A 26266-nucleotide genomic window follows, 5' to 3' on the forward strand; every position below is an offset into this window, starting at 1 on the left:
TGAGCCTCTTTTCACAGTTTAAGTCAATTCAATTCACTATCCTATGTTATAAGAGAAACAAATACACCCATGAAGGGAGTTGGATTGATGAAGAGATTATATCAGAGCAGCATCTCTGCTTCTGTGGAAAGCTGGATAGAACATGGGGGCTAAAGTAGACATTGGGAATATTTATGATTTTTAAATAATGTACATTCAGTAGTACTGATATTGTAGAAAAGGTCTTCATTCCATTCATGTTCATCTTTGATATGCTTTAACCTATTCAGTGTGATCAACACTGTGGCACATTTAAAAATGCTCCTAGATTTCCAGAAAACCTTTTTCCTTTAGAACAACAGCAAGGTCTTTACTGCGGTGCCCACCAACTGCCTGTGGCCAATAAGCCATTCTGGAACTGGTGAGGAAAAAACATTGGATGTAGAGATGGGTGTAGTCGCACTCCCGAGATCTAAACTTCACAGGCCTCAAGGCAGCCTTTGATTTCTGCTTCATATGGATCCACAAAAAAACAACATCTGATGCCAACACCTGGCAGCGCTTTTAACTACCCTCTACCTACCCTCAAACTCCAACTACCCCCTCCTGATATTTACCCTCTTCCAATAGAAGGTAAGAGGGGGAGGGAGGGGGAAACAGAGCAGCAGCTCATACAGATGGATCCTGATGGGGCACAGAGTACAGAAGCCACCACAACATCTGCGCTTTAATGTGAGATTTAGTGATTAAACTCAGGTAAATCTATACTGCTATAGCTACCACTAAAGGGAAAAGATACAGTTAAAATCTACAAAAAATACATAAATAAGCCGACACAACAACGAATCATGAACATGAATATATAAATATATAGCCATTATGTAAAGTTGTGACATTACTCACCTGTGTTCCACAGATGGGGTCCTCACGCAGGTAGACACCAGGCGACTGTCCGTCCTGCATACTTCCTGTTTGGACGTCAGACAGCAGGTCCTGCAAGCTCTCGTCCTTGCCATAGATTTCCACGGCTGACACCCGTACCGAAAAGCGTGTGCCAGTCTTCTCCTTGCGCTCGTTGATGAGCTTGAAAAGCCAGGAAATGGCACAGGGCGCAATGCCAATGCTCTGCGTGGAGCTGTCTGTGCCAATCATGGTGTATGTCTTGCCTGGCGTGAAAGCAAGAGAAAGCTGTTGATTCTGGCAAGATGACAATGATGATGAACCCTCAAAGAGTAAGTGTTTCAAGTGCAGGCATTTCTACTACTGATTTGACGAGATAATGGTGGAAGATAATAAACCGCAAATCGTAGTAGATCATTATTAGTAGGATCTGATAACAAATTGCTGACCGAGTTTGCATTCTCGTGTTTTTAAAAATCCAGTTTCACATATGCCACGTTAGAAGTATTAGGGCACATATAGCAAGTTAAATGTGTGCAAATGCACTTTAAAAAAATATGCGCTCAATAAGGCATGTTAACTTTAATACATACTTTTTGCTACAATTGTTTGAATATTTTACAGTGTGCTATCCAAAGTTGTTCTTAAAGTCCGGTGAACCGTAAGTTGTGATCGTATTTACCTCCATATTTTGACACATTTCCAAGTGAAATGGAATTTCGAATGACAAAATTAGTGGGCGAGGCTTTAGTTTTTTTTTGGCTGTGATTTAATTGGATGTATAAAATAAGCCGTTGCATTTTGAAATAGACTGACATTTGAAGGAAAGGAGTAAACGGATGCCCCGCCAACAGCGCCTTACATATTACTGTATGTCATTTAAGATAGTCACTACAGTGCGGAAGTGCATTTTCAGATTTAAACTGAAGATTAAAAAGAGAATGAGCCACATTGATATACTATTTGCAATATAAACGCGGCAATATTTCATGGAAAAGTAAGCATAGTAATTTCTTATTTTACTGGGACTTTAAAGATAAGGAGCACTGTATAATTGATTACCACATTAGAAAACATTTAAATACTAGAGACAAACAATATTCCATTAAGACACATCAGCTTCAAAAGAGTTATAAATAATGCTTGAGCACTGAGACCACATGCAGTAAATGAGGAATGAGTAGAACATTAACAAACACAATTGGCACAAGAACAAACCTCTGATGCAGTAAGTGCAGTGAGTAAATGCACTGTAAGGATCTATTTGCCAAGCTTTTAATTACACAAGTCTCTGGCCTTGATTGTTATAACAGCAATTCAGTTCTTTGTTGTTGTGTATAGCTTACCAACTTTGACATGACCAAAGCAGAAAATGCACCCATCAGCTCCGTTGACCACTGACTGAATAACTTCAGCCACTGTCCCTGAGCAAACTTCAGCCTGTGGAAACATAATTTACTGTTTTAGTCATTTGAAAAACACCCCGCAATTTAGCTGAAACATGGAATTTTGTTGAAAAAAAGGGGTTTGCTTGGCACTTCACTGTTATTTATTATTCCTGCAAAGAATTTGCAAAAAGAAAGTAAAGTGAGTGAGATTTATTTACTAACCAAAATCCCCTCTTTCATTTATCACAAATGACATTTTTGTCCCGTTGTCTTAGAATGTTTTTTAAGTTAAAATTGTAGTTTTTGTTGTATCCTGTGACATACTGTAAAAACCTTGTTTGGAATATAGCTTATCTTTATTGCAAACCATAGATCATTGATTTATCCAAGTAAACAGCAGATAGCAGCAACAAAACAACTCCTCATCACAGATTCATCGGACATGGGCAGCTTTACACCGGCTGCACTGTACAGCCATATCGCTACAATCTGTTCCACTAGGCCCAGTCCCATAAGACAATTTGGGACTGCAGCAATTTCCTCCCATACATCATTCACACACACATCCTCACAAAAGACAGAACAACAGCCCAGTGCTTTGCTAAGAAATATGTCCCTGTGGTCTCACTAAACCACACACATGGTAGATCTGGAGGATTAACTGTTACGCGCCTTCACTGGGCTGGTTCAGAGATCAGAAAACCTTGTCCTGGCTCTGATTTATAGACAAGACCGTCGCATGTGGTACAACCCACAGTAAAGGACTTTTAACCGACAATCTGCTTTTGAAAAATTGGTATCTTTATCTTTAGACATCTATATTATTAGACATCTAACAAATGCTAATCTCCAGCTTTGCTACAGAACCAACATGGCAACATGCCAATAAACAGACAAAAAATTTCTCCATATTGTGTTTATTTATTCCTTTTGTGTATTCTGGATAACCTTTTTAAAGGATATGGAATGTTGCTGCTTAGCTTCATGTCCGGATTTGGAACTCAGCTTGCAAGATCCATTTTATTTTCGGTTATTTACACAAGATGAGAACCATTTTGTAACTATGTTGTGACAACTAAATTGTTTGCACTTAATCATCCTCAAGGACGGTAATGTCTAAAGTTTCTCTTTAGTGTGAGTGCATTTGTTAGACACTAATCTTGATACGGATATCACTGCAGCTTTGGAGGACAGATAATGAACTGTGAATGAGGTGCTAGATATGCAAGTCTGGAATTCGTACTATTTTCTAAACTTAAAGAAACAGCTGTTAGGCTACTTTGAAGAATGGTGCTGTACCAAAACAGGAATTTTTGCATTAAGCCCCTTGCCCTTCTAAGAATGTGTGTGTGACTCTCAGACACGAATATAAAAATTGTCTAAAAAGTACCAAACACTCCTTATAAGACCAAGAAGACTACAAGATCGTCTTACTTGAGAGGCATCTTGGGGAAAAACAGCATCGAAGGCAAACATCTTTGGGGCGGGTAGTGCTGCACGTCTGTGCGTTGAGATGGGCTGTGTGTTGAGTGAGGGATCATGGAGGGTCAACTGTTTCTTTCGGGTGTCCACCTTCAGGAAAGACATGGACTCAGACGAATCCAGAACTCCCAGAGTTGGACAGATTCGCATCATAACTTTGACCTGGCACAGGACAAAAAAATGAAAATATATTACTAAAAGTCAAAGTTCAGGAAAAAAAATTAAATCGTTTTTTCAGAGCATTGATGCTAAAAAACATTGCTGGCCGGATAAAGTGATGGAAATCAGCCTGAACAAAGAAATAAGAAGTCAACCAGTGTTTAACTGTCACTCATTCAACAACCGGCCGGGAACTTTCCTACAAATTCGCATGTAGCGTATCATTACCACTTTTCCACACACCAAGCACATAAACAAATCCTGCCATTACTTCAGTAATTCTTCACATTGTCACGACTGTGACGGTGAACCGCTAACATTTGCAGCAAATACAGTAAAGTTAAACAAACATACTGTAAGAGAACCTCACGCACACAAAGCCAAAGTATTCCACGGTTGATTTGTAGTGAAGATATAATTACAGCACTTGGGCTCCATTGCTATGAAACAATGTCTGCACTGCTGATCCTATTCCACGCCACCCGGGGACAAGCGGCATGCCTGCGCCACAGCGTCGGTCCGCCGTGAACTCCCCCTTACCGCTCTGCGGGGGCCGATTACGCTGATGGACATGTGCACGTGGGGAACGAAATATGCTGGCTGTGACATTACAAATAGGCTGCCATATATGACCGGACACTGAATGCGGCCAGCCGTATAGACAGCACAGATATGTTGGGTTTTACATTTGTTGGTCATTTGATACGAGGTTTGGGAGAAACGATCCCTCTGCTGTTGTTTTTTCACGCCTTCTGTACTGTGGGTATGAAATGTTGCCGCTCAAGTTTCAAAATCAACACAGACAGCAATTAAGTAAAAATCTACCTATGTAATGTAATGTCCTTGTGCTTTGTAATAAGCATCAACGAACTCCCAAATGAAAAGTTAAAGTCATACAATAGCTTAGTGTGAGGAAAGGAAGGTATTCAACTCTAGAAATTAGGTTTTTGATATACAGTATTTACAACTTGTGCATCCCAGTTGGCCAAGAGACATGAAAAAAACCCGATGCTCTATAACGCTATGATGTCACTATTGAATCATAAACTTGGGTCTGTTCCTCACACTAAGCTATTTGTGTTTGGCTTTAGAAGACTTTTTATCTAGTGTGGACTTTTTATCAACTACTTTAAAAGTGGAGTTTGATCTTTTTCGGAGCTTGACTGTTACAATCTACCGATGTAAAACTTGTGGAGGGGCTTTCTTCTGGACAAGTTGGTAATTGCGCAAAACAAAAAACAGTCACACACAGACGGCTGGGCTATTATTCTAAAGCCTGTAGCTTTTTATAGTCACGATAAAAGCTGCCAACAACTGGAGCCTATTCAGGCAGCATCACATGTGCGTTTGCAGTGGAAGAAATAGGAAGCTCATTAGCAAAGCTGCGATGTAATGAGTCTTTTCTCAATGGGCACTTATCAATCATTTCAGCGGGCTCAAGCTTTTGGCGTAATGTTCAACAATCATCTTTCGGAGCAGGTGGCATCTAATCTGGAACAAATCCATGCCATTACTATATATATACTCTAATATGTGTTAAAGACAAAACCCCATGGACAATGTGGAAGGCTGTGTGGATGCTGAACAACTTGCTACTGTTGGCTTGGATCCCAAGCCGAGATCCCCAAAATCTGTTTGCCAAGAGCAACATAACCAGTGGCTTTTATTCTAGATCGTGCCGGATAATGGACACCGGGTGTTCTGTTAGTGACTGCAACGTTTTTTAAGCGAAGAAAATCAGGCATTTAAAGCATCTTTTCATCTTTTGTAATACATCTTGTTAAAAAAAAGAAAAAGGTGCAATGATGTGCTGTAGGTATGTGTCTGACCTTGCCCATGCCAGGGTTCTCCTTGGCTTTTGACCCCGCCCTGAGCAAACATGGTGGAGCAGGTGGAGGAGAGAACTGGAGAACAGCACTAAAGTTAGTTGGGTAGATGGAGGGCTCCTGGGGGTATACTAGAGGCGGCTGCTGCTTCTTCCTTTTGGACGACAGATTCAGCTTCTGAGCAGCCCTGAGACAACACACAAAAACAGGACAAGAATTATAAGCAAATAATATTCTTTCAAAACTTGGACATTATTAATATACTATTTTAATATACTACTTTATGGTATATTTAATATACCATAAAGATACACTAATGTTCATAACACACATTATATTTTAGACGTATAATGTTTATAAGAAATCTGCATCAGAGAGAACAATATGGTACAATGAAATTCATATAACCAACAGGATACCTCTTAAAGGTACAGTAGCAAAAGCAACGTTTTCAAACAGACTTTTTAATGTTTATTCTGGTTCACAAAACTAGCATTATGAGTTGAACAAATGAATTACGTTAAATCCAAAACAAAAGCATTCACCGTCACATTTAAAAAAATTCTTGCATTCTATCAAACAGATTTTCATCTAACTCAAGCCAAAACCCAAGTGTCCCCGCACTGAAAAGTGATTTCCAAGGAGCGCTACATATTTTTGATATTCTGTTTCATTCATGCAGAGGGGTATGCGTCTGAAAATCAATTTTGTCTGATTGATTTAATGGTATAGCTTGACATTTAAAACTGAATGCTATAAAATCAGACCTGAAAGGTCAAAAGCCCCCTATCACATTGCCAAAGTAAACACAGTTTTCTCTGCAGGCAGTCTCTCCCTCTCTATTTCACAATAAATAGGCTTACTGCATCAAAAACTCTTTAAATTATGTCTTCAGAAAACATGAAAACTAGGCTAATGGGGTCAGCCTTGCAGTTAACATTAGCAATTAGCTAAGTCAGTCCAGGTACAGCCTGTCATATAATTTCAAAATTCATGCGAGACATTACTACTTTAAATAGATGGAACAAGTGTTAAGATTTTAACTAAAGCAACAGCTACCTTCTCAGTATGCGATGTAAATAACCTCAGAATGAACTTTACAATTGTTCTGGTGATTGAATTAACATACGAGGAGAAGAACAGCGTGGGCCAAAGGATATCAAGTGATGTTTAGGGGCTTAGCTTCTGTTAAAAGCTGCATTAGGGTGAGAAAGCATGACAGACCACAGCTGTTTTCAACTGTAATTGATCACACTAAATGCACACTTTCAAGCGACCTCAAAATTACTGATAGACTGACAAATTGTCTAGGACAGTTAGTCAGGGGATAGCTGGTAGCTCATAACTGAAAAATAAGATGTGGTCATTTGAGCTAGTGCCCTGTTCCAAAATTTATCAACAAAATCTGTAAACAAACAATGGATATATGTTGTGTACTTTGAGTAAACATCCAGGCATCTCTAGTATGGAAACGAAGTACTAGAACCTATTTACTAATTGTCAGTCATCGTCATATATTGAACATGTATAAAATGATGCTCAGAAGAACCAAACAGAAAAAACTTATAAGAAGACCTCAAGGTCTCAAAGTTACATAGAACACAACATCTAGGTTTAAAAAGGTTGGGATTTAAAGTAAAGTGTGGTATTTGGAGCCACTGAAAATCAAAAAATTTAGCAAAATACTTTTTGGTTTTGTTCTTAAACAGGTTTTCCGAACACTCCCCATGTCTTCTATATTGGTCGGACAAAGTGCTCTAAACTCACACCATTTGTTGCGCCAATGCTGCTGTGTTGGAGTGGTTGGGATATTGAAACAAATAAACCAATGTTGATAGTACTTTACAAGGAGATCACCCCAATAACAGATTATGTATAGCTTTCTACATATATGAATCAGAGAAAGTATTTTAATATTGAAAAAATACATTCAAAATTTTCAAACTATGCATTAGTCTTTTTTTCAAAGGCTGAAAATAAAAAACTCTATAATAAAAAGACATTTATTTTTACAAAGCAGAGCCATTCCTGCTCATTAGTCTAGACACCAGCCATTTGGACATGCTCTATATGTGTGTGTGTCCGAGTATGTCTGGCAATACACCCTTTTCCCATCTCACCCTTCTCTGCATCGCTCCATACTTCTTGGAGTGACAAACCCTCCTTCTCTTTTCTTTCTATGCCCCACCCCTCCCTCTCTCGTTTTCGCTCTTTCCGTCCGGCTTTCAGCATCAGCCTGAGAGCACAATCACAGAACACACCGCTCGCTGATGAAATAATTATAACATCCAGGAGGAATACAGGAGGAGCCCCTCCCCAGGGAACTGACGGCCCACAGGAGCCACGAGTGTGTGTGTGTCTGTGTACAAACAGAAGGATGGGATTGAGGAAATGTGTGAGCACTGCATTGAGGACGCAGTATGTGTGAGAGACAGACAGAACAACAAAAAGCGACAGACAGTGAATGAGACAGAGCGGGAGTTGTGTGTGTGCGTGCATGCGTTTGCTGTTTTAAAAAAACTGCAGGAACAGATGTGACAAATTCTTCACAAATAATGATGATAATAATAACTATTATTATTATTACAAGTATAATTATCATTATTATGAATAATTTAGTTATTATTATAATTATTAAACCTATACTTAAACACTGTAAACTGAAAAAGAACATAAAATCATGCATTTAATGAGATTTTACTTTTTACCAGTAATAAAAAACTGCCAACACACAATGACAAACTACATTGGCAATAATTGTTTTACAGATATTCATACTTTTCTGTTTATTCTGTAAATTAATATTATGTTTATTAATAATTGGTCTTACTATTACTGTTTAAATATTACCTTTAAAATACACTCAACACTGATATAAAATTGTGATGAAGTGCATGAATGGACAGTGAATATTTAACATTTCTACCAATTATTACATTTATTACTTTCCCAATACTGAAATAACCAGTAAATTGGTTGTCGATTAAATGCTTCTAAAGTCATAAACCAGTCCATGAATTCACAATAACAACTTAAATACTCCCAGCACACTATCTCCACACTAATACTGAAATTAATTGCTTGTTGAGAGAAGCACACATGCTCTCTCTCTCCCATCTCTTGAAAAAACGGGCTCTCTTCACAAATGGAGAGCAGCCATAAAGAACAAGTTTGTGTGCTTGCACTTTCTGCTACTTATCTACCTGCTTAAACTCACTACAACACGCACACAAACACGCACGCACGCTCTCCATTAAACATACATGCTTTGACAGGTTCCACAGTCGAGAAGCAATCCGTATCCCAAGTATGTATAAACAATCAGACAGCAGCCTTTGTAGGACTGGCAGGTGAGCTCAGGGGACAAAGCGAGAATTTCTAGCTGTAAGGCGGGTGTGTTGCAATTGACATCTGTAATGACATTACAAAAGTGAGCATGGGTCATCCGCCCCCTAAAACCCACCCACAGCACACACTGAGCAAAAAAAGGCTTTTAAAGTATACTTACACTTCTTTCCAATCCATCATCTATTGTATTTGCAACTCATACCCAGAAAGAGGCAGCCTGGATGCAAAAGAACTTTATCCATTTGTCCATGTCCGCATTTTGCCATCGAAAGAGAAAAAATCAAACCAAAGCTCTTTAAAAAGTAACTACACCAAGTTTTACTGCAGTGGTCACTGCCCATTCTTAATGCACAAACATCTGAAAGTCTGCAATCTATAGTTCTCTGGAAAAATCTGTCAATGGAAGTTTAAAGTCTTTGACCTTCGGGGAGCTTTTCATTCTTCATTCAGTTTTTCTTTGCACAATCCAGCGTGCACTAAACCATACAAGAAGTTCTCTCTGCCTCCTTCTGTAACTCCCTGGAACCCTTTTTTTGTTTTTTAATCCACATCATCTGTTAGGCATCCCGGCCCTTTATGTCATCTATCCCTCTTTCACTCCGCCGAACGGAGGAGAGGCTGGATCCAGCAGTCTGGATTAGGCTGTTGCTGCCGAAAGAGCGTTGGCAGCTGCCCTGCTTCTCAAACAAGCTCATACATACACACACACACTTTCTCTCCCTCTCTCTCTCTCTCTCTCTCGCTCTATCTGTGTCTTTTTACTCAGCCCAGCCCCTTTTCACTCCCCACGGCCAGAAAAGGAATCAGCACTTTGCGAGCAAGCGCCCGCACTATCGGTTGCTCTCTCTCTATCGCTTACCCTACACACACACACATGCCCCTTCCTGCATGAATTCTTCATGTGTGAAGGGGTCTCTTTTTTATTCTACCCCAGACTTCAAACAGATTTGCTTAGTATGTGCTGCATGTCTGTCTGTTTGTCTATGTGTGAGTGTCTGTATATATCTGCTTTGGGTGTTATACATATACATGCGTGTGTAAGAGAGAGGGTGTTGTTTTACGTGTCCTAGAAATAATAATTCTGCAAGGAGAGATGGAAAATGCCATAGAGGAAAATAAAGGATGTTTGCAAAAACAATGTTAGTGGAGTATTGTATGGTGTTGTGGGTGGTTGCAAGGATGTTGTTATAAGGTGCTCATGTTGATTTTAGTTTGTTATATGTGGTCGCTAGGATGATCTGGGTGGTTGCTAGGGCATTGCTTGGTACTTGCTGGGCTATCTTAGGGGGTTGCCAGACAATTTCTTGTTTTTAGCACAAAGAATGTGGAAGTACACACCTCTATTTAGAGGCGTAACCCTAATTAAGAGCAAAAGTGATGCTTCCCTTGGCAAGCACGATTAACAAGAGAGAATCATAGAGGAAAAGTGAGTCTGTTTATTCACGTCCAGCACCTGTGTCTCAGTGTGTGCTGAATATCTCATTAAGTGTTTGCATTGTCACAAACATAATCACTCTGACAGGTGGGATAAAGCTATTAATTATCACACATGTGAAATAAGCACACAACATATGCTAGGGCGTGGTGTGGCGTGTTTGTGTATTCAGGTGTAGAAAATTAAACATCTTCAAAACTACACTGTGAGCGACCACCTCAAAATCATATTCCACACACATACAGCGTTTAGAGATGTCCTTGGCCTGTGGGTAAGGGCAAGGCGGGGGGAAAACCAGCAGCTGTAACAAGTCTAAGCGCTTTATGTGAGAGATATATTCCCTAAACTGCTAATTTGAGCTGAAGAGCAGGGCAGAGAGAAGGAGAGAGAGAGAACGTTTTCTGGGCGAGAGAGATCCTTTCTGTTGGTCTATAGCACGACTCACACACTGCCCCCTCAACACACTGCCCTACATATCAACACAGAGCATAGACTTCCACTGCCGCCGACAGCTAGAAAAGAGATCAAGACTGAAACTACGCATTCTGACGCCGCTTCAAAAAAAAATCTGGAGATATTATCTGCATTGAGAGAGAAAAGTTGAATATGATTAAAAACCTTCGTACACACATTTTAACTGTCACTGAAATCATCCAGAGATTATTTTTTTGCATAAATGTACTATTTCAATTTACTTAGTTATCACAATTAACTATAAAAAATGCTTAGTTATTTACAACCCATGGTTTGGGTCAAAAAGAGACACCCCCTATAGTTGGGCTATAAATGAACATATGCTGGGTTATTTCAGACCAAAATGCTGGGTTGTTTAAACCCTGGTTGGGTCAAATATGAAAATTGTAACTTTTTGACCAAACAATGGGTTGAAAAAACTCATGAATTATACAGTATATTATTATATGTCAGCTTTGCCAACCAAATAGTGTTTTAGATTTTCAAAGAACTTAACATTTAGAAACATTTATATTGATCAGATTAGGTAGTAGATACAAAATATAAACTGCTTTAAGACATTTGATATTCAAAATATGGTAATTTTGTCTACACTGATTTCTGTTTGATTGGGGTGATTCAGTATTCAAATTCCTCATTTATCAAACTGAATGCTAGATTCACCAATACACTTACAATAAAAATATCGCAGCACAGAATATTGATGTATTTGAGAGTGTTCACATATGTATTGAAAAACAGTATGAAAATCACATTAAATAAGGAAACAAAAGATAGAAAGCATCGAAGCATGGGTGATTTATTCAAAATAATCAATGATATTTATACTCTTATTTTTAAGTTTTGTCCCAGTACTCCAAAAAAGACACGAGGTGGATGCTCACCTCAATTCGTCTGTTTCTCCAATGTGCTTTAACAAACAGTATGGAGAACATGCATAACCAAGATAAACGTTTATCATGCCATATAAAATCTTCTTAGAGCTTTTGTTGGAATCAGAATGGATGTGAGTTTGTGTGGACATGTGTTTGGGGGTAAGGAAGGGGATTGGAAGTGTGCCTCTGTGTGAACCAATGCATGTATCATGCCCGGGTTCCTTATCTACTGTTGTGCGAGCCAAACCATTTGGCTTGTTGTCAATAATCTTTGCAGTCTGCCTTTTGGCTTTTGTCAAATTAGAAAGAGAAATTCTTCAAGCAGACTGTGTCATTAGCCAGTAGACCATTAGCTTGTTTGTAAGGATTTCTTTCTGTCTTTCTCTCTGTCCAGATAGCTTTTGTTCCTAATTGCCATGTTGGCCCTATTTACCATCTCTGACATTTTTCTTTATAGTAACAAGGTCTTTCTCTTGACTGCAAGGATAACAAAGCTTTGGACAGAGGATCACTGGAGGTGATTTCAAACCACAGCACCAACATTTCGCTACATATGCCAACAGGACCAGCTTTGTATACCATTGATAAGATCCAATAAGATCCAGATCCTTCTCTGTTATACCAATGATGACATGGGCAGTGAAGGTACTTTAACTATCCATGCATTAACTGTAAGAAGTTGATTTTATTTAACACTCTTTTTTCTGTTATGCAGGCATTATGACATCACTTTATTGGTATCGGAGGATGATGTCACTCTTTACTCACAGCCAAATGAAACAAGATTTAGTAGCCAGGTCAAGGGGGCAGAAGTGGAAACTCATGTGTCACAGACAAAGCTTTCAGCCAGTCTTCAGCTTAAACCATTTACTCTACAGTTAGCATGAGGGTGTATTAATTTTCAAGTAGTCATACACTTAAATGCACTGTAAATATGTAACATTTCTTTCATCACTCTAAGCACCAATACATTAGTAGATGTGTGAACAGGATTTCTTTAAATAACCAAAGACATTTAGAGATGGCTGTACAGTAACCGTGGTTTTAAGTTTCTTTTCCAGAGTTAAGAAATAGTGTCTGTGACACGAGGACAGCTTGAAGTGAGAGGTGGTTGACTGATACTCACTGGTTCATTTACAAATATGCATTCATGTTTTAAATGTTTTTTCTATGTTGGAGATGTGGCGGGAATCAACACCATAGACCATCTGATACGACACTATGTTAACGTTTTAATACAGCAATATTGCAATTGTTTTGCAAAATGATGTTTAAGTTCCTTCTGAGATATTATTAAGTAATGTTAAGTACAGTTTAATAAAACCTGGCTGTCCCAGTGCTTAAAAATCTGAATCTGATCCACTGTAATAAAAAAGATTCTTTGTTGTGAGCAGCAGGAAGGCGATGGGAGATGTGGGGGGTGTCTCTATCTCTCCAACTCCATTACTAAACCCTTCCTTCAAGCTCTTATGACCTGAGGCGTCAGTTACCCTGTAACATTATCCCTTATTAAAACATGTGTACACGAGAGCGCACTGTCTGATATCTGAAAAATTGGAGCATTATGTCGATAAAGAATACACCACAGGGCAGTTTTGGATGTGTTCATTGAGGTAGTACTGTAAAATATTGCCTAATCATAAAGCAGTGCAGCTCATAAGGGCCATAAGTCATTGATCCACTGTGTTTTATATTCAGATTGTGTAAATGAGGCCTAATGCACTGTAAAGTCCCTCTTGTGAAAACAGTACACACTATGTAAAAGCCTGGTCAGAGATATTAAAAAAAGAGAGCTTAATTTAATGACTCTATTCCAAATACATCAAGTGACTGTTTAAGATTTGTGATAAAAGACTAACACTGTAGCTAAGTAACACAACATTTAAGAAAGATGGAAGTAAAGTTCTTTTTTATCTCATATTGTACATCATAATACATCAAATATGTTACCATTTGTCTTATACAATTAAAGGGGTCATATATGGCGCGAATACGTGTTTTTCTGTGTGTTTGGTGTCTTATAAGTTGCCCATGTATGTATTAGACATGTAAAATAACAAAAATTATAGTGTCGGAACAAAAGATGCATTCTATCTAAAAGTGAATGCTCATCCAGAGCTGCCTGAAATGCCAAGTGTAACCACACCCACGCAAAGCTACGTCAGTAATGATTTGACCAAAACCGCCCAAATCTATATGCAAGTTAGATGGGTGTACCTGTCAGTACAATTGCTTCGGAACCTGATCTTCCAAATATGGTAAGGGGCGTTAAATTTACACCACACACTTGCAGTATTCGACCAATCACTGCACACTGGTTAACTGCCCAATCATAGCACACCTCGCTTTTCAGACCGATGAGCTTTGTAAAAAATCAGCACGTTTCAGAGAGGCGGGGCAAAGAGGAGATACAAACATGCACGGTATGTGGAAAATACAGCGTTCTTTTACTTTAAATCGTGTATACACATTGCATTACATATAAAACAAACGATAATATTCGTTTCAACTGTGTCATATGACCCCATTAAACAAATGCAACAAATACATACAGCTTCTATTACACCATTTGTATAACACAAAGCATCATAGTTAAACATTCAAATTAATGTGATATTTTCTATTTAGACATGTAGTTCCTTAGTAGTCTTATGTTTTATAGTACAGCGTATGTACATACATTTCAAGATAAAAGCCAAAAGTCATAAAAGATTACAGTGTCTGGATGTATTGTTGCTTACCCATAAATTCAGTTCTCAAGTAAACAGCAACATTGGACTTTAGCATCCATCATGCTGAAAGAGATTTTTACACTGATTTTGGCAATAAATGCAAAGAAAGTAAAGCTATTGATAAAACAGAGTTTGACTCCCCCTTACTTTTGCAGTCCTGTTGCTCACTGATCATCATTTCATTGCCTGATGCTCACTAATTAGAACAAAGCATACACCTGACATTGTCTACATTTCAGACAAATTGATCATTTTACATAGCATCTCTAACTAGTTGCAGCGTGCGTTTACTAAAAACATTAATGTACTGTGTTTCTGTTAAAGAAGAACAGCAAGACACTCAGTATTTCAAAAGAGAAGGAGGGGACAAAATATAATGTGCAATAAAAGAATACCTTTTTAAAAAATAAGATTGAAATATGGGAGTAGTGAAAAAAGGGGGCATTCGGGGGTATTGAGTATGAGACAGAAATATAAAATCAGAGAGCCAAAAATCAGAAAATGAGATGGAAATGAAAAAAGAAAGAGGTGAGGACCTCCAGAAAGTGTGTGAAAGTAAGGAGAGAGCAATGTCTCAGTGGTAGACAGTGAGAGTGCTTGAGTGATCAGTCTGGTGTTTTGGCTGCAAGCCAGCCAGCGTCTGTCTAAGCGGAGGTAAATCATTTCGAGCCGAGAGTAGCACAGTGAAAAATGATCACTCTTGTCGGACCGAGCTCAGCTAGGGATTGTCTCATTCCCTCAGCACGTCCAGGGTGGAAATCCCCAGCCGGAGACAAATAAATGAAGCAGTCGTAGTCTAAATGGAAAATGCTCTAATTAAAATGAAAAGAGACAAGAAAATCTCCAGGAATTGCTGTATTGGGAAATGCCATGTTTTGTTAGTCTGTATATAAATATTTAAATGTTAATCCCCTAATATTGACTTTATGCAAAATAATTCTATGAACTTTCTACATGGCATGAATTTAAATGTGTGAATTTCGTTGCCAACTGGCTAGCGGATTTCTTCATTCAAATATCATTAAAGCATTCATGGTAAAATTTGTCACAAGAGCAAAAACGCATACTTATTATTAGTATTTTCCAGATTTAAAAAGATATTCAAGTAATCCATATCATAAATCCATATCAATTTCATATAAAAAATATAAATGTGAAAGGCTTGCATGCAGAGTAGGCTATCCTATCTTTACTCCATAAGAAACATTTTTGTATGTGCTTGAAGGTAAAACAACACAAATGTTATATTTAGTAATCCTTTCCTTTGTGTTCTATTTGCTGCAGCCATAGACTATTTGTGTGCGTTTGCCTATTGACTAGCATGCTTTGCTAACAGGTAGGTGCTAAAAGTGCTGCTTCCTGTGCTAGCATTGTGGCTCATAAAACAATAAAACAAAAAGTCAACACCACAAAGTTTTTGAAAAGAGAAAAGCATTGAAAAGAGAGGATGAATTGTTTACAGTGCATGAAATGGCCGCAAAAGCATTTTGAAGACGGAATGAGCGAGAGAACGAATAAAGCATTGTTGCCCTTTTGCCGTTTCCTCAATTACCCCCTCAATGGCATCCCTGAGCAGACAGGATATGTGGCTAATCCAGACTCCAGCTTGTTGTGTTTTAGCCGCGGTAGGGAGCAGAAGCCGTAAACGTGGACAGTGTTCTTTGTTATTTAATGAGTTGCAGTGTTCAATCCCAAACCCCTAGGGCAGCTCTCCAGAAAGCCACAGAATGAAGATACTAATGGCCTCATCTTCATTTTTTTTGTTGAGAACATTTTCTTTTTTATTTATGAGAGGTTGTAGACTAGTAGGAGCTCGTGTAAAAGCACAGCAAGGTAACGTTTAAGGAAGATCAATTCCATTTTTGCTGAAAACTGACAGATACCGTAGACTCGCATCTCACACGCACACCCCCGTTCTGTTTACAAAGATTACCATCTACTTTCATCTCATCCGCGATACATCTCTTCCCTATGCACTGCTGGGATTTGTTCTACAGGTAGACAACCTGCGGCATCAGGTTTCACTAAAAGGCTGTTGAGGAAAAGGAATTTAATTACATGACAAGCACGTGGGGGTGCAATAATCCTGTCTGCACAAAATACATAAAGTGCCACCCAGATTTTAAAGTTGCTGGTGTACCATCAGACAATTAAGATGTTCTTGACCAGGTCCTTGAACTTTACACACAATTTTGATGTTTCAGCACTTTCAGGCCCAAAACTAATTGCATATAACTGACTGTAACAAATTATGGCCACAGCATTGCAACGGGGGTGGATGAGCCCCGCGGGTACGCAAAGAGGACAACAAGAGCATCCTACTGCTCTACGTCGCCACAGAACTCATTCATTAATCACTGTCAAGCAGGGAGGACACCAAACGCTTATTTATTTGCACTCTTTCGCTCTAAGGCTATTACAACAAACAACCCCAGTGGCTTCTTGGAACATTTGTGCATGATTAATAAGAGAGGGCCTGGAAGAAAAGAGCGTGAGATGAAATGAGATAAGAGAGAAAGTGTTGGTGAAGGTGGGCAAAGGACAGAGGAAATAAAAAAATGGAAGAGAGGGTCTCAAGTTAGTAAAATATAGGAGGGAGTAGCCTACATGTATGGATACAAATCTGTATCATTATCCTAAAAGAGATAGTTCACCCAAAAATTAAAGTTATTTTACCATTTACTCACCCTAGTGCCTTTCCAAAACTGTGACTTTCTTCTGCAGGACACAAAATACAGTATATTTTGAAGAACATTTGTGGCCCCATTGACTTCAATTTTTTGGACATAAAACCACTGAGACACATAAGTCATATACAGGTTTTAAATGACACGAGGGTGAATAAATGATGACAACATTTTAATTCATAGGTGAACTACCCCTTGAAATAGGGTAAGAAATGGCACGGTGTAAATACTAATTGCAAATCACATCCATCATGTCGTTTAATGAGTCTCATCCCAAAATACAATAAAAAGGTCAATAGGGTTTATTGACCGAAGATCACACTGTCATAGACAAAGTAATGGATCTCTACTCGCACATAGCTCATACGTCTAACAATTAAAATGACTTATCAGCGGATCCAGTGCACGAGAACGTTCTTCATTATATTCAGTGGTGACCTTCACACTGCAACAGTCACACCCCATCTACATCACATAGCGTGTCATGACATGCCCAAACTGAATCGTTCCCTTTACAATCATTGAAGCGTCCACTGCAATGATTTGCTTTAAGAGACCCATAGGTTAGTGTGTATAGGCTCACATGTATAAAAGACCTAACATGCAAGATCTTTATGCACTTAGCACAGAATTCTATATCCCATTATGTATTCGGCTTTACCTTATATTTCCAGTGTGACGAATGAAACTGAGGTAACAATATGCATGCCAGTTAGTATTAAGCAAGTAAGCTAGCATTCCATTCTGCACATAGCCAGGGATTCACCTAAAGGATTTTGAGCCCCCACATGCTGGATCATGAACTGATTATAAAATGTAATCCATTCCATTAGAGACAATCTGCATGCCAAGCAGCTTTCAACAAATCAACACCAGATAATCTCCATCTCCACTCAATTCCATTTACCAACACCTTTGTAATATCCCATGAAAACAATTTTACGTCTTCATAATAAACATTACTATTCAATTATGCAAAGTGGACATCTATCTTCTGAGAAGTCCATACCAGTAACAACTGAAGTATTTTCTTTTAGCTAAATCAGACGTGAGAAAGGTTTAAAGTGGGTTTTTAAATAAAAATAGTTTCAAGTCCAACTTGCCATGAATATAACTTTTTTTTTATTTGAAAGAGCTGGAGTTCTTTCCAGAATCATCCCAGATCAAAATGAGCCCATCTGTATATACATAATATCAAGCAAGATGGAACTCATTAAGAACTCTGCAATGATGTTTGAGTGGCATTACAACATACCACATGAATATACTGCATATATGAACTGTGCACTTGGGTGGCATTGGACTGGGAGATCAGGTTGAAAAGTAATTAGACATAACGCTATTTTCAGACTTGTATTTTTCAAGCTTACAGCTTAACCGGGTGGATCGTGATGGGATTGTGGGCTGCAGCTTTTGTTCTCTCCAGCCACAACAGAGGATATAGAGGCGAGATGACCTCATGGGAATTTTCAACTTCAAGCACATCTGCGGTCTGAAAACACAATAGGTAATAAACCACTAAATGTATATTCCACTCGGTCTGGTAGAACGATTAATAACCTCTGTTTATCTGATCTGTATTCCATAAATCCGGCCAACAGGAGACCTCTTTTGAAGAGCTGTTTATTCTATCTTCTTCCTTGTTTACGGTTTTCCTTGTGAAATGGGTTGCAATTGTTATTTAGGGTGTACTTTAATCAGTGTTCTTGAAGGCAGTTAAATAGAAATTTTGAGAAGGCAAACATGATAGCAATAGTGACTCGTCTGTCAAGCTAACTGTGTGAAGTGTGGCTCTGAAGAAATTTAGAATCAATCCTTGTTACTCTACAGCACCGTGGGAAGTCAGACAATATACAGAAGACTACCTATAAATCTCATCCCCGCAAAAAAAAGGAATACTTCAGAAAACCTGAAGGCCTGCAAACATCGCCTTTCACTGACTGACATAAATTCCCCCTCTGGCAATGAGGCACTTTTAACTTTCAACTTGACAGCATTTTCTTTTATTTCCTCTAAAATGTGTTGCAGCAAATATATAGTCTCCTACAGACCCTTGTCTTTTGAGTCTTTTGAGTCAACAGACATGAATCAGCAGTTCTATGGTGTTTGGGGGCTCGCTGATGTTTGCAGCTCCTCTTTTGGTGGCTCAATGGAAGCAGTCTAGCTAGTCTTCCTGACACCGCAGTTTTTGTGGCTTCTCCCTGAGCTGTCACAGGCCTCAGAACCCCCTAGTAAGCATGAAAAACACAGAGTGATGGCTGTATCCCCTCCAATTTATTCAGGATTCCTGGTTTTTACACCATAGTTTTTTTCTAAAGGTCTTCATGTCGCCTACGACCACAAGGTTGTAAATGTTGCCATGAAGAAAACAAAAATGCTTTTAGAATCTGTATTGTGCCAGTTGTGATATCCTACAATTGTAAGACTTTTTCATGTGTACATTTCAGCATGGCTTTGTTTAGATCTATACAGCTCTAATTCTCTACACATCACATGTATAGTGTGCTGACCACTACCACCTTGTCATATTACACAAATGTTATGTTATACACAAGTATTCCACATGTCCTTTGCCTGTTAAGTAGGACTTAACATTGGATGATGCAAAGAAATTGAAGGAGTGTATTTATAAATGGACATTAAGATTTAGTACTGTAAAAAAAACATTAACATTCCAACATAAAATAAAATGCAAAAATATAAAATAGAATAAAAAAAATATTACTTAGCAGACGTTTTGCAGTCTATTTCTGTCATTTTTACCATGTTTCAAAAATACAGTATATGACAATTTTATCAGATTAAAAAACAAAAAACGCAAAAATACAGTGTAAATGATGTGGCTATCGACATTGACACAATATACTGATTGTCAGATATAAGATCTGAAAACCTTCCCCGAAAAATAAAAAAATCGCATCACTAGAGAAGCATCGTATACCAGGTGTAAATAGAAATCTTTCTCGGCTGACCACTTGAGATCAGATCATCTGAGACAGAAGTCAATACCAGGTGTAAATGGCTCCAGATGTCAAGCCACTGGCCGGTTCCCTGAGGTTTCATGAGATTACTAGAGCATCTATCCCAGAGAGACACAGCTTCAACACAGAGCTGATGAGAAGGCACATTCTTCACTGGGATACCAGGATTTAATCTAATATTCTATAACCGAATTGCTGTTACTACACTTCTAAACATAGTGAGAACATGCAGTTAAAAAATACAAGTTTATTGTGCAAGTGGAGAAAGATAAGAGAATGTGACACATAAGACAGAGTCCATTGTGTTGCTAAAATGCTGACAGTACATTTGTTTCACAAGAACTTCAAAGGTAAGTCTGCCTCCTTACAGACAAAACAAAGAAGGCTTAGTGTTCTTCATGTTTCTGTGAAGGTGATAATCACCGCAGTGAAAACTGTTTGGGCAGAGAGAGAATGGGGGTTCTTCAAAGAACCAGGGGTTGAGTAAAACGTGGATGGATGGAGGATGTAGGGGACAATGAAGAAAATGGTAGAGACATTCAGTGGAGGTGGTCACAGGTAAAAAATAAATCTTAATCATCCAGAAAATATTATTTATTTTCAACAAGCTATACAGTCTATATTTTGATTTTACGATGTGATGGACAGACACATTTTTTTGTGGAATTCATCGATATAACCTAATCACTATAAAACTAATGTATTAGTTTTAATTAAAATGTAGAGAATGGGAGAGAAGTGTACAAAATACCTGGATGCAGAGAACTTAAATGCTTGGTGTGATTCTATATCGGCCCTTTAGGGCAACCCCTAAGGATAGGAAGTGGGATTCCCTTGCGCAGATCCCTGGGGCTGCTGACCAGAGTGATAGATCATCAACACCTCCATCATCTCATCCACCCCCAAACCACTCACAAGAAAAGCTCACAGCCCACCGCAGTCTCCTCACACCTGGACTTATCTGCTCTCAACATAGCCCCCTCTTCACAGCCTCCACTTCTCAAGTGCCAGCCTCAGCTGCTCCATGGCCATTATACAAACACACAGATCATCACGCACACACACTTACAGACAAACTCAAGCTTGACAGTCTGATTAGAACCAGAGACCACCAGCTGGTTCAGCAGCACAGTAAATACAGGGTAAAACAACAAGTTACACCTCAAAAAAGCAACTAAACAAATCTCCTAAAGTTAATAATTAAGGAGTTCATGTAGATGAAACAAATGTGAGAATGAACAAATGATGATTGATTCAAAACGAATAAGAGGATAGTGTCCAAGAGTGTCTAAACTTTTCACATTAAAATCCCCAGGAACTCTTGTGGAGTAGCTCAGAGTAGATTGCTTGTGTTCTGCAAGATATTTAAATTTAATTTTTTTCAACACACATCATGTCACCATCATGCTCAACCACGTACTAGTAAATGGTAAGTACTAGTAAAACTAGTAAAATTTCACTTCTCTAAAAAGGTTTCTTGGTAAAGTGACTTACTTTAGTTTCATGGTGGCGCTCCCCTTACTTTCCTCCACAGTCCATGGTTTTCCCTCCTTGCAGCTGGGAGTCTTGGAGTGGGGCATTAATCCGAATCTGCCCACCATGAGTGCATTTATTTGTGGATTCACCTCAATGGCTGCTAGTTCACAACCACACAAGTTTCTTCAGGGTAACTGAACATTTGTACATGTGTTTGCCTCTATCAGCCTTGGAGCTCATTCACACTGCAGTGTCCCTGGTTCCTGGATCCCTAACACAGCTGCGCAGCATGGCCCGGCTCCGCTCCAGGGCCCCAACCACTCAGCATTAATCTGTTTTCCCAATTTGTCCCTGACAGGGATTAGTGCTGTCACTCAAAAAGCAGCCGGCCGCATGGATCATTTGACGGTTTTTATCTCCACAACTCTTTTTCTCTGTGTACGTTCTCTATCTCTCCATCTCTCTGCGTCTATCTCTCTTTCTCTGTGTAATCCTCTGCTCTGATGGGTGGCCTACGGAGCCAACGTTATCAGTCTAGCTGAGTGCTGTTGTGGATGTGCAAGCAAGCTGAGTGCAAGAATTCTCAATGCCCCTTGCCTCTGCTTCACCCACCTCCATAGTCAACCATCCCCCCAACTCACTCTCCTATCAGTTCCATTATAGTCCCACCCCCTTACCCCACCCATTAGAACACCACTGTCCACATTAGCTTTGACACAGCATGTGGGTTGGAAGGTGAATGGCATTCCCTCGTTTACAACTCTGGGGGTGTATAATCATTATTGGCCCACTACAGAGGGAGAAGGAAGCTAATCTTACTAACAATGAGATAAAACTGATGCATTTATGTACCTAATTAACTTTAAATTGTAGCACACTGTGAGCATCCAAGAACCGGCAATGCTAGTCGTAAATGGGTAAGTACCCAAATGTATCAACTGACCTTTCATTTCAAGATAAAAGACCCGTTAAATATCTAGAAAGTTATAAGCATTCAGGCACTCATGAAAGGTCAGTTTAAAGCTTTGTGTTCTTTGGCGAGCATATACAGTTGAAAGAAAAAGTATGTGAACCCTTTGGGGCTACTTGGATTTCTTCATAAATTGGTCATAAAATGTGTTCTGCTCTTCATCTAAGTCACAACAATAGAGAAACACAGTCTGCTTTAACTAATACCGCACAAACATTATACGTTTTCATGTTTTTATTGAACACAACATGTAAACATTCATAGTGCAGGGTGGAAAAAGTATGTGAACCTTTGGGTTTAATAACTGGTTGACTCTCCTTTTGCAGCAATAACCTCAACCAAACGTTTCCTATAGTTGCAGATCAGACCTGCACAATGGTCAGGAGAAATTTTGGACCATTCCTCTGTACAAAAATGTTTCAGTTCAGCAATATTCTTGGGATGTCTGGTGTGAATCGCTCTCTTGAGGTCATGCCACAGCATCTCAATCGGGTTGAGGTCAGGACTCTGACTGGGCCACTCCAGAAGGCATATTTTCTTCTGTTGAAGCCATTCTGTTGTTGAATTACTTCTATGCTTTGGGTCGTTGTCCTGTTGCATCGTCCATCCTCTGTTAAGCTTCAGTTGGCGGACAGATGGTCTTAAGTTTTCCTGTAAAATGTCTTGATAAACTTTGGAATTCATTTTTCCATCGATGACAGTAATCCATCCAGGGCCTGAGGCAGCAAAGCAGCCCCAAACCATGATGCCCCCTCCACCATATTTCACAGTTGGGATGAGGTTTTGATGTTGGTGTGCTGTGCCTTTTGTTCTCCACACATAGCATTGTGTGTTCTTTCCAAACAACTCAATTTTGGTTTCATCTGTCCACAGAATGTTTTGCCAGTAGTGCTGTGGAACATCCAGGTGCTCTTTTGCAAACTTCAAACGTGCTGCAATGTTTTTTTTGGACACCAGTGGCTTCCTCCGTGGTGTCCTCCCATGAAGTCCATTCTTGTTTAATGTTTTCCTTATTGTAGATTTGTCAACAAAAATGTTAGCATGTGCCAGAGATTTCTGTAAGTGTTTAGCTGACACTCTAGGATTCTTCTTCAGCTCATTGATCATTCTGCGCTGTGCTCTTGCAGTCATCTTTACAGGACGACCACGCCTAGGGAGTGTAGCAACAGTGCTGAACTTTCTCCATTTGTAGACAATCTGTCTTACCGTGGACACATGGACATCAATATACTTTTGTAGCCCTTTCCAGCTTTATGTAAGTCAACAATTCTTGATCGTAGGTCTTCTGAGAGCTCTTTTGTGCGAGGCATGGTTCACATCAGACAACGCTTCTTCAGAACAGCAAACTCAAAACTGGTGTGTGTTTTTATTGGACAGGCCAGCTTTAATCAACACATCCAATCTCATCACATTGATTGGACCCCAGGTTGGCTGACTCCTGGCTCCAATTAGCTCTTGGAGAAGTCATTAGCCTAGGGTTTCACATACTTTTTCCACCCTGCACTATGAATGTTTACATGTTGTGTTCAATAAAAACATGAAAACGTATAATGTTTGTGGGGTATTAGTTTAAGCACACTATATTTCTCTATTGTTGTGACTTAGATGAAGATCAGAACACATTTTATGACCAATTTATGAAGAAATCCAAGTAAGCCCAAAGGGTTCACATACTTTTTCTTTCAACTGTACATGCAAACTATATCACAATACAGGCGAAAGGAAATTTGAAACTGACAAGTCATCTTTTATGAAAAAAATGTAGTCTCTTTATAAATGTGCATTTTTAATTTTTTTATATAATCTTTAATAAAAAACTGTTAACCTTCTACCACCCTCACAAAGATCTTTCTTCAATTCCAGTCACGAGTAATGCCGCGAGGCCATCTGAGACAAGTTCCTACCTTGGAAAGGATCATGGTGATTAGCAGTTAGCAATGGTCAACGATCCATTCGGTTTTCAAAAGACAAAATCACGTCCTACATTTGTTTCTCATTTCAGATGTTGTTTCACTTGGATTATACGTCACGTTACGGAATAGAAGACAATCGCTGCTTCTGTTTCATGCCGCTTTAAAAAGCATGGTGCAATAATGTCTATCTAAGCTAGCACTCCAGTTTTATCTCCACATGGCAATTTCGTTCTTTTGAGGGACAGCATAGAGATGCCATGACTTTAGTTTCCAGAACACATTTGTTTCTATGGTTACTCCCTGAGGCCAGGGTTCCAAAGCACTTTGGCAGTTCCACTGGCTACTCACCTCGTCTGCTGACAGTCTGGATTGTTGTACGTATAATTATGGTGGAATGTTTACTCCAATCATAGTCATTACCGTTTGAGCTCACCTGGACAGGCGGCTGAAAATGAGAGCGGGGTCATAAAAAAGATTTCACTGTGCTGTGTTCAACCCCACTGCAGGTCCTCATACCGTCAAACAGCTCCTTATACGCTGACCTGCGTACATGCATGCACAAGCATGCATGTTGCATTTACATGTACCTTAACATTATAACCTAAAAATGAAATGCTAAAGCTTAAAGCTGCATCTTGTAAGTTTTCCCTCTATGTTTGAGACATAAAAGTGCAGGTTACTTTGAGTACTTATCTTTAGGTGGGTATCGAGTCCAATTACATCAATCTAAAATGTCCTGTGAAATAAAGTAATGAGTGTTGTACTTGCTCAATAACTGATTTTAATGTTATGGATTGCAGCTTTTAAAAGGCCCTGAATTTTATAATTCTACATTTAAAACCTCTTTCATACAGCATACATACACACCAATGCTTTTAACATTCATTAAACATTTTTATACTCACATGAACAGCTGCTCTGATCTCTAGACAAACCTCTTAACCTTATTTTCTTTCTCCTAGCATCTTTGGAGTCGATAGAGCATGTGGCTGTCTAAAACAGTTATATCCTTTTAATCAGTTCTACCTCAACTCACATATAGCACAGGCTCAGATGTTTCACTCATATGACCTCGCACAAAACGCTCAGTTGTGCCGTTTTCAACCATTCATCTTGTGGAGCACTGAGGTGTAATAGCCAAATACACCAGACTGCTGAGTGTGACAGTGCATCCTGGAGCTGTGGGACTCTGCAGGGCCCCCTTTCTGTATTCATTACGGGAGCCGGCAAGAATGTCAATACACTGATCATATGCTTCATCACACTTGACCATGTGCTGAGGGAGGGGGTTACGACAAAGTCAACTTTCTCAGGAAAGCATCTACATGCCAACCGCTCGACAATTTTCCTGATTTTTACCCGCTCCAGTTTGCACACTACATGCTGCATAAAAAGGTTCAACCACCTCTTTGTAGCCAAAAATACCCTTTCAAAAAGGACCGTTGCGACACCATTATTTAATGATTTATCAGGAGGTATAGCTCACCTATTGAAGACGTTTTTTTTGTGCAGAAATGGCACACTTGATGTTTTAAGGGTGAAGTAACAAACCCAAACAAAATATATTTTCTCTGGCAAGAAAGTAGTCTCATGCTTTTGAAATGAATACATTTACATTTAGTCCTTTAGCAGACGGTTGCA

The 26266-nt window shown here is 39.1% G+C and overlaps 1 protein-coding gene across 3 annotated transcripts in view; it reads right to left on the bottom strand.

Annotated features, from left to right (window-relative positions):
- The window catches only part of kif26ab (kinesin family member 26Ab), a 72860-nt gene that overhangs the window by 11513 nt on the left and 35081 nt on the right, over positions 1-26266 (bottom strand). For 2 of the 3 annotated variants that reach the window (XM_056768373.1, XM_056768371.1), the window contains exons 5-8: positions 5738-5921; positions 3702-3911; positions 2226-2319; positions 883-1145 (exon numbers count right to left, since the gene is read on the bottom strand). In XM_056768373.1, coding sequence (XP_056624351.1) covers positions 883-1145; positions 2226-2319; positions 3702-3911; positions 5738-5921 — 751 coding nt within the window. Of the gene's footprint in view, positions 1-882; positions 1146-2225; positions 2320-3701; positions 3912-5737; positions 5922-9242; positions 9338-26266 lie in introns of those variants that run through there. The other variant, XM_056768374.1, reaches the window with a different exon arrangement.

Source organism: Triplophysa dalaica, chromosome 15, assembly GCF_015846415.1.
Source record: "Triplophysa dalaica isolate WHDGS20190420 chromosome 15, ASM1584641v1, whole genome shotgun sequence".
In the NCBI taxonomy this organism is placed as follows: Eukaryota; Metazoa; Chordata; class Actinopteri; order Cypriniformes; family Nemacheilidae; genus Triplophysa; species Triplophysa dalaica.